The sequence below is a fragment of the Temnothorax curvispinosus genome, unplaced genomic scaffold (genome assembly GCF_003070985.1).
Source record: "Temnothorax curvispinosus isolate PA1 unplaced genomic scaffold, ASM307098v1 QBEX01006554.1, whole genome shotgun sequence".
Classification (NCBI taxonomy): Eukaryota; Metazoa; Arthropoda; class Insecta; order Hymenoptera; family Formicidae; genus Temnothorax; species Temnothorax curvispinosus.
The window spans coordinates 1-10,300 of record NW_020216334.1 but is presented as its reverse complement, the minus strand read 5'-3'; the positions used below and the strand labels follow the sequence as shown (position 1 = coordinate 10,300).

General features: G+C 47.4%; 1 protein-coding gene across 1 annotated transcript; it reads left to right on the top strand.

Annotated features, from left to right (window-relative positions):
- Positions 1 to 9,482: 9,482 nt before the first annotated feature.
- LOC112455976 lies at positions 9,483 to 10,272 on the top strand (the record flags this gene model as incomplete). Its single annotated transcript, XM_025018220.1, has 1 exon — positions 9,483 to 10,272. A coding segment is annotated over exon 1 (790 nt), but the record flags the coding sequence as incomplete, so codon positions are not given.
- Between the last annotated feature and the right edge of the window lie 28 nt (positions 10,273 to 10,300).

The window sequence follows — 10,300 nt, the reverse complement described above, 5'->3', positions numbered from 1 at the left end:
GAGTGGTACAAGCTACACGTTATCGAGCCCACATTAGCGAAACTCGAGGATTTCCAGGAACACGATAGCGGATGGGCTTTATCGCGTATACTCAATTTGACAGTGAATGTGAACAAGTACAATCCTTTGCGCGCGGGATGTTACATCAATTTGCCGAAAAAAATTAAATTGAAAAAAGCTGTGATCAACGTGCAATCTATGGACAATGCGTGCTTCGCGTGGTCAGTGGTCGCCGCGCTGTATCCTGTCAAGGTCAATAATAATCGGGAATTCTCGTACCCTGATTACAAAAATATATTAAATTTACAAGACATTAAGTTTTCAATGACTTTGAAACAGATTAAAAATTTTGAAAAACACAACAATATATCCATCAATGTGTATACCATCGAGGGAGAGAAAACGCCGACCGTTCTCCCGATACGGCTCACCGACCTGAGGAGAGAAAAGCATGTAAATCTGCTGTACATGCAGGATCCGCGAAACGACGTGGGACATTTCGCGTGGATAAAAAATCTATCCCGCCTTGTGAGCTCACAATTGAGCATGCATCGTGGTCGGAAATACTTTTGCGATCGGTGAGTACCTATACTCCTTTTAATAAAATTATAAAATATTGTATTGTTATATAAAAATTCACAAAATTGTGTTTTTCTTTTTGCAGATGTTTACATTATTTTCATTCAAGCAAGAAATTGGAAGCCCACGGTGTAGACTGCCGAGAGATAAACAACTGTGCCATCCGACTACCGAGCGAGGACGACAAGTGGCTGAGTTTCAAGAATCACAGCAGGAAGGAACGACTTCCATATGTCGTGTACGCCGACCTGGAATGTACCCTCGAGAAGACGGATGCGGATCCGACAATGTCCACGTTCAAGTCTCAACATCATCGGGTATTTAGTATAGGATATTACGTGCGGTGCTCGTACGACGACTCGTTATCCGCGTATCGATTTCGTCGCAATAAGGATTGCGTCGCGTGGTTCGCCGAAGAACTAAGACGTTTAGCACACGACGTAAAGAACATCTTGTCCAATAATATACCCATGGTGGATTTCACGCGAGACGAGTGGAAAAAGTTTAACAGCGCAACGCACTGTCACGTGTGCGAAAAACCGTTCGAGCCAGACGACGTGCGAGTACGCGATCACTGTCACTTGACCGGCAATTATCGAGGTCCCGCGCATTCTAATTGTAACTTAAATTATAAAAATTCTCACTTCATTCCCATAGTATTTCATAATTTATCGGGTTATGATTCTCATTTTATTATAAAAGAAATTGCCACCGCGTACGAAGGACATGTAGACTTACTCCCAATCACGAAGGAAAAATACATTTCGTTTACGAAGAACGTTAAAAGCACTGAAGATAAAGACAACCAAAATTGCATCAAATTAAGATTCATCGACTCGTACAAATTTCTTAGCACAAGTCTCGAAAAATTAGCATCCTTCCTCGATAAAAATAAGTTAAAAATTATACGTTCAAAATTTTCCGCGTTATCCGACCAAGATTTCGAATTATTGACGCGAAAAGGTGTCTTTCCGTACGAGTACATTGACTGCGTCGAAAAGTTGGAGGATACGTGTTTACCATCGCGCGACTCGTTTTACAGTTCATTGACAGGCGACACCGTATCCGAGAGCGATTACGCGCACGCCGTCAACGTCTGGCAGCGGTTCTCTATTCGAACGCTCGGTGACTACAGCGATCTGTATCTAAAGATCGATGTCTTGCTGTTGGCCGATATCTTTGAAAATTTTCGCGATAGCTGCGTCGCGAGTTATGGACTCGATCCGGCGTATTATTACACTTTACCGGGGTTTACGGGGTGGGACGCTATGTTGAAGCATACGGGTATCAATTTCGAACTGCTCACGGACATTGACATGGTCATGTTCATCGAACGCGGTATTCGCGGCGGTTTGAGTCAATGTTCAAACAGATACGCGGTGGCCAATAACAGGTACATGCAATCTTATGATACATCGAAACCAACGTCGTACCTGATGTATTTCGACGTAAACAACTTGTACGGCTGGGCAATGTGCCAACCATTGCCATATGCAGATTTTCGATGGGTCGAAGACGTCTCGAATTTCGAGTTTAGCGCGATCGCTTTGGATTCGCCCAAGGGTTACATTCTCGAAGTCGATCTAGAGTATCCGCAGAATAAACACGACGCGCACGCCGACTTACCGTTCTATCCGACGCGCGATAAACCACCCGGCAAACGGCAGGACAAACTTCTCGCCACGCTGTACGATAAGAAGTGTTATGTCATACACTACGGCAACCTACAGCAATGCACGCGCCACGGTCTTTGCATCACAAAAATTCATCGCGTATTACAATTCGCGCAATCTCCATGGCTCCGCAATTACATCAAACTTAATACAAAATTTAGAACACAGGCCAAAAACGATTTTGAGAAAAATCTGTATAAATTGATGAACAACGCGGTTTTCGGGAAAACGATGGAGAACGTTCGAAATCACGTTGATGTAAAATTATTATCAAAGTGGAAAGGTAGATACGGCGCGGAGGCACTGATCTCGAAACCAAATTTTCACAGCAGGAGCGTTTTTTCGGAAAATCTGATAGCCGTTGAACTGCGAAAACTCGAGGTTAAATTTGACAAACCTATTTACGTCGGCATGTGCATTCTCGACATATCGAAAGTCTGTTTGTACGAATTTCATCACGAGTACATGTCTCCCCTGTATCGCGACAAGTGTAGAATTATGTACACCGATACGGACAGTCTGATATATCACGTAGAATGCGAGGATGTGTACATGAACATGAAACGCGATATCGCTAAATTCGACACGAGCGATTACGCGATCAACAACGCGTACGGTATCCCACTCGCCAATAAAAAAATTCCGGGCTTGATGAAAGATGAAAACAACGGTGCGATTATGACCGAATTCGTCGGACTCAGGGCGAAGATGTATGCCTTGCGAGTGGACGGTAAGAAAGACTGTAAAAAAGCGAAAGGTGTTAAGAGCAACGTCGTAGCCAGGTCGATAACGTTCGACGATTACACGAGGTGTCTGCGAGACGAAATTGAAATGAAGCGACGGCAGGCTTGCATAAGGTCCGAAAAACACGAGGTGTACACCGTGTCCGAAACAAAAATCGCTCTGAGTCCGTACGACGACAAGCGATACATTATACCTAATTCGACCGATACGTTACCGTGGGGACATTATCAAATACCTTTGTAACGTGTGTATAAAATGTATAACGTATGTATAGTATAACGTATGTATAGTATAGTATAACGTATGAATTATATTATATGTAGTAACGTATTGTGAGTATTATATTACAGTATTGGAAAGAATATTAATTAATAAATAAATATATTGCACACATATGTGTATTTCAAACATTTACATGTATTACATATTGCATATTTTTATGTTGTAAATAAAAAAAAATTTGCACAAAATTAAATAACATTATCCTTGGATATCCATGAGTTGTGCGATCCATCGAATCCCAGCCATTTAACGTAAACCTCGTCGCCCCTCCTGCGCAGTACTTTCTCCACGAGATACACGTCCGGATAAGTCGCGCGATGCAACTCGTGTTCGTAGAACCCTCCAGAGACGGATTTTCCACGATAGTCCTCGAGTAGATAGGTTACGGGATTGGTACGCTGCACTTTAACGATCTTAAACACCTCGGTGGTCCAATTCGGCGTGTAACCCTTCTCGAAAATCGTCTTGTATTTGCTGACGCGTACCGAGTCGCCCGCTTTGAATTTTGCCGGACCCGCGATTTTTATCGTGCTATATACGGTAGCCAAGAGTTTTTCGGCGATCGCGGGGGTAACGTCGACGGGTCGCATGCCGATGGTTCGATGCTTGCGCGCGTTGTAATCCGATACGAGTCGCGGCAAGGCGTCGACCCACTTGTAATTTCCATTGAGCGTAAACATCTTCCACATGTCGTTCTTGAGCGTGCGATTGAATCGTTCCACGACCGATGCCTTCAATACCGAATATGTGGAATAATGATTGATGCCATGTTTCTTCACGAGACGTTGCACGTCGGCGTTGTAAAATTCCTTCCCCATATCGGTTTGTAGGTTACTAGGGCACCTCCCGCTGTGTCGAATGATCTCTGCGACAGCGTTAGCTGTTTCGCTTCCGCCTTTACCCTTGAGTGGCGCAGCCCACGCGTACTTGCTCAACACATCGATGACGGTAAGTATGTAGTGGTAGCCTCCGTTGAAACGTGAGTACGGACGCATTTCGACGATGTCAGCCTGCCACAGGTCATCGTACCCCCGCACTATGACGTGTCTTCGGGGAAAATTTCTTCTCGCCGGAGCGTGCAGTTCTTCGACGAGTCGTTGCTTCTCGATATTTTTACGTCCGTCGGATTTTAGCGATGTCATGTTTTTTTTTGTCGTTTATAACTTCTCGTTAGCCGTTTGTCAGCCGTTTAATTCCATTTGTCGTCGTCGACGTTCTCTAGCCGTTTGTAGCCTTTCCTGTCTCCGCGTAGTTCGCAGCTGTTTCTAAATCGCTCGTAATCGTTTTTAAGCTGTTGTTGAACCGTTCAACAACCGTCCGACAACCGTTCTCGAACCGTTGAACAGCCGTCCGACAACCGTTCTCGAATCGTTCGTTGCTGTTCTTCGCCGTCGTTAATCAACCGTTGCTTCTCTTCACTCGTCGCCTTTCGATAATCGTTTCTGCTGTACCGTTTGTCCATTGTTGTTGTTGGTTGTCGCGTCTGATTCAACGATATTCGCACGTCGAAGCTCGTTTATCGCAGTCCGTAACGCTTGCAGATCCTTCTCGAACGCAGTCAGCTTCTCGTCTGATTCTTTTCGTTGATTGCTCAACATTTTAAAGAATTGATCAACGTACAGTTTGTTAACCGCGTCACCGTCAGAGTCTCAGGTTGCGCTACGCGACAAATCTTGCGCGACTTTGCGTCAAAGTCCGCGGCAGCGCGGCACAGAGCGTTATTGCGCACGAAATTTCTCATTAATCCGCTCCACCGATGGTACGAAATGGCATTCGTCGCGTCTCCGCTGTGTTCGAACAATCCAAATTTGTTGATCGGCATTTCGACGCTGATCAAACGGATCGCCGTCGCATGGTTTAATTTATAATAACCCCAGCTTCGTGAAGTTCCTCGATGATCGACATGATCTCGTTGTCGTGGGCATTGTTGCCGGCGTGGCGCGAAGCGTCGAGCAATCGCAGACGATCCACCAACTCGTTGGGGTCGTCCCAGTGCACGTAGTCAATCTTATTGTCGGTTAGCGTCATCGCGCGAGGCACGGATAACCCCTTTCCGGATTTTTTCTTCTTGGATTCGGTCGACATCAACGGTGCGATTACCTGTGTATACTTGTATCCCCCGTTGCCCTTTAGTCGCTTGTTAGGATCGTGTTGGAATTTATGAGCACTCGTTGCCAACAGTATGCTCTTGTACTTTTGCATATCGTCTTCCGTGTAGATATCGTCGTCGGGCATTCTCTTGAAGATCAACTCGTAAATACCGGGTGTGCCGGCGTATCGTACGCCGTCGATATAAATGTTATCCGCTTTGTCCACGTCAAAACGTTTATTACTGAGCATCAATTCATTATTGCCGAGATAAACGCCGTATGCTATGTCCATCGTTGGATAGGCGCCCAAAACCTCTGCGATGTAAATTCGGCTCATTGGACCCAAGTGATCTTCCAACGATTCTATAAACCATTGTCGACCCTCCGACGTTTTCAACCGTTTATGAATGGTTTTCCTGATCGAGTCGTCCGTGGTTTCAAAAACATTCGCGGTTTCAAGAAATTCGGGACTTGTACGTTGCACGGTTTGCGTCGGTGTAGAGGTTATCGGTGTAGAGGTTATCGGTAGTACTGTCGATTGATTTACGCGGTGTCAATGAAAGATCCGACCAGGAGTCTAATCGTTTCTTCTTTCTCTTCGGTGTAGCATCCTCCTCCTCCTGCCCGCGCTGTTGAACGGATAGCGGTTCGATTTTCGCGTCAGCGTCGCTCTCCGTCGGCTCCTCTTTTTTCACCGCGATCAAGCTCGAGTTGTCAACGATCTTTTTCAACGGCCCGATGAGAGGTTTAAAATGCGTGTCCAACTCAATGTCCTTCTCGATCTTACCGGTCTTCAAAGCGCGAAGTTTTTTGCGAATCGAATCACTCGTCTTCGCAATCTCTTTTACAACCTTCTCGCGTTCGCTAATATTCTCGCTCCCGTCGATCGCGGCCATCGCGGAAAAAAGCAGGGTGTCGATCTCTCTCTCTGTAACGCTAACGTTTCACTTCCGACGAGGTATCGGCAACGACTGATCGCTTCTGCGGTATCGCGAACAAGTTAAATCCTTTTCTGTATCGACCGTTCGAAAGCGCGCTGTCCTTGTCTACCACTACGAATCCGTACTTTTGTTGCCAACAATCATGGCACAACGAACAAAATTCGTCGTACGGCATGTCGGTATTTACGTGATCGTTGTAGACGTGTTTCAAATTGGTACCATCCTGTTTGAACAGGATCAGCAGATTCGCGTTGTCGCGTATCAGATGTTTAGGTATTCTCGCGTACGTCTGACAGAGATAGAAGGAGTCGACGCTCGAGTGCCTGCCCATTGAGAAATACTCTCTCACCGCGTCTTGCTTATCGCACGCCACGTCATCGAAGACGAAGATCGAGTTTGGACGCGCGTCGCTCGGTGAAATGACGTCACTGTTATTGGAGAACGTAAAGTAGCCAATTTCGTCGATCGATGTCAACAAATTCTCCAAATATCGATATTTCGGCTGTTGCAACGATTTCGAGTATACGTACACGTTTTCGAAACGTACGCCGTGCGGACTTTCCAGCAAGCTTATCAAGACGTTGGTTTTACCGCAATTCGAGGGTCCGCAAATGATCGCGCGTATAGTAGTCGGTAACATCGTACCGTGCTTGCGTTTCTCCACGTTGCCCCCCATCGACCGTAATCTGTCGTCGCAATTGGTCACGCGAATCGCCAACGGTTGTCGCACGAATCTTATTTCTTTCCACACTGCCGACTCTCTGGCTGACTCGAACGCCTATTTATAGGCAAGCGGAACCGCGAATCGCTCAGTAGCAAAGATGTTCGTCGTACTGTCGAGACCTTCCGATATTCGCGGTTTGAGCGCCGAACAGCTGCAATTTGTGCCGAAAGCCGTTCTGTTGCAAACGTGCGGCAATCACGTCCACTACGTGTGGGACAAGCTTCCGGAATATATAAAGGCGGATTTGGAGGTTCAAGAATATCGTCGCTGTTACGAACATTACAATTAACCGTGGCAGCGAACGCACATCAACGGTCCCGCGCCAATGATAAAGGATTGCGGCGAATGTCAACGAAAAAAATTGGCGAAGGCCTGTTAAATCGCGCGATAAACGCACTTCCGTTCGAATTACACATTCCCAGCTATCAATTTTGCGGTCTGGGAACTCGTTTACAAGAACGATTGGCGAGAGGCAATCAAGGTATTAATCCATTGGACGCGGCGTGTCGCGAGCACGACATAGCCTATTCGCGTAACCGCGATCTCACCGAGAGACACGCGGCGGACGAGATACTCGCTGCGGAAGCGCGAAAACGCATTACCGCGAGAGATTCGACTCTCGGGGAGAGAGCTGCCGCTACAGCCGTCTGGGCGACCATGAAGGCTAAGACGAAGCTCGGAATGGGCTTGAAAACGAAAAAATCGAAAACGGTGAAGAAAAAAAAGCTAACGAATAAACGGATACTTCCGACAGCGAAACGAGGCGGTGTATTGCCGATTCTACCGTTGTTGGGAGTTCTCGGTTCTCTGGCCGGCGGAGCGGCGGGAGTCGTAAAGGCCGTGTTAACAAAGCCGCGCGGCGTCAGCTGGAAGAGATGCAACGTCACAATCGCGCCGTGGAAGGTCGCGGACTTTATCTCGCTCCGTACAAATATGGACGAGGGCTGTATCTCGGCCCGCACAAACGCGGGCGAGGAGTAGCGTTGAAAATAAAAAAAAAAAAAAACGTCAAAAAGACGTTAAATATGCCCGCGGGTATTACGACTAACGTACAATTGAATCGACTGGCAAGGCGTATGCGCGTACCGTTCTTCTGAGGTGTCTTCATGCGTGATTCGTTACCGATCGGCGGTGTACGTCAAAACGAGAGCGGTATCGTGAATTTGGACGATGCAGCGGGTCCCGGTACTCATTGGGTAGCGTACGCGAAGAGGGGGAAGATCGAGTCGTATATTTCGACAGTTTCGGCAATCTTCGACCGCCGAAAGAATTGGCGATATTTCGGGCCGAGCGTGACGAAGATCGAGTACAATTGCACGTCTTATCAGCGATACGATCAGAACATCTGTGGACAATTGTGCCTGCGATTTCTCCGGACGATCGACGCTAATTTAAAGCCCGACGGTGCGCCGTGGTGACTCAGTATTCGTTAACGGTTTTCACCGACATGTCTATAACGTTCACGCTGACGGGGAAGAGCAGCATCCTCGCGGAGCACTATTTTCCCGCCGTGGATCTGAGCGACGGTGACTACGAGCTCGGTCTAACGTGTTTTGAGACTTATCACACGATTCCGAACGTGAATTCTTCGAACAATAAATTTTATTTCAACGAGGATGACACAGAAATTACGATTCCCGAGGGATCGTACGAGATACGAGCCATACATGAGTTTTTGAAACGCGAAATTTCACGAAAACGCCCGCGACGCGTAAATCGTTCCAACGATGATCGTACGTCGGTCGCGAATATCGCGCGAGAGGCGACCGCTCGCGCGAACGGCTACGAAGACGAGGCCGCGGAATACCCGATAGTGCTCCGCGCAAATTACAATACGATGAAGAGCGAGATCAAGTGCGCTTTCAGAGTGAACTTTAACAAACCGAACAACGTTGGATCGCTGCTGGGATTCTCGTCGAAGCGTATATTGCAGCCGAGACAGTGGCACGAATTGGACGCGTCGATTAATATTATCAACGTAAACATTATCCGCGTGGAGTGCAACGTGACCGCGGGTGCGTACAGCAACGGCAAACGTGTTCACACGATACACGAATTTTCACCGAGCGTACCACCGGGATATAAGATATCGGAAACGCCGGCGCAGATCATTTACCTGCCGATCATCGCGCGAAGCGTTACGGATCTAACGATACGCGTCACGGATCAAGACGGACGATTGCTCGATTTTCGAGGAGAAGAGATCACCGTCAGATTGCACGTACGACGACTACAGCGATAACGCGCGACGTGTGACATGCTCGTGTTGAACGACTCGGAGCGTGCGACGGATAAGAATATCTTTACGACTGCGACGATCGACGATATCATCAAATCGACATTCGGTAGCGTTAAAACAGCGACGAAAACAGAGACGAGAAAGAAGCTCAACGCATCGAACGTTAAATTTTTACAATCTCTGGGATTCGCGGTACGAAACATCTGAACGATGACTGAAATTCTTAACATCGGAGGCGAGCCGGTCTTTGACGATCGCATCGTCAAGATCGAGACTCACACGTACAACCCGTACGCCAACACAACGTTCGAGTATAGCGACGAGATACAAATACCTATACAACAGCAGGATCTGTATACGTTGCCGTGCGAAAGTTTTCTCTACGTCGAAGGAACATTGACGGTGACCAGAGCAGCCGGCCAAGCCGATAACGTGGTATTGGGGAATAATTGCGTCACGTTCATGTTCGATGAAATTCGATACGAGCTCGACGGTGTGGAGATTGATCACTGCAGAAACGTAGGAATAACCAGCACGCTCAAGAACTACGTTACGGTATCGTCCGACAGAAGCGTGATCCTGCGAAACGCGGGCTGGGAACCGCATAATAACGCGAACGGATACTTCAATTTCTGCGTACCGCTCAACCTGTTACTGGGATTTTGCGAGGATTACAAACGCGTGGTGATCAACGTTCGTCACGAATTAATCTTGATACGATCGCGCACCGACAACAATTGTCTGTTGGGAAGTCTCGCGTTGGAGCCTACTGTCAAACTACTCAAGATACAGTGGCGAATGCCTCACGTGGTATTGAGCGAGGTCAACAAGCTGTCGATGCTGCGCGCCTTGGAAAACGGACGATATCTAAGTATGGGTTTCCGTTCGTGGGATCTGTACGAGTATCCCCTGTTGCAGAACACGACCAAGCACTCGTGGGCCATTAAGACCGCGACTCAGCTCGAGAAACCGCGATACGTCGTCTTCGCTCTGCAAACGGGTCGGAAGAACGTCATGTCCGCGGACAC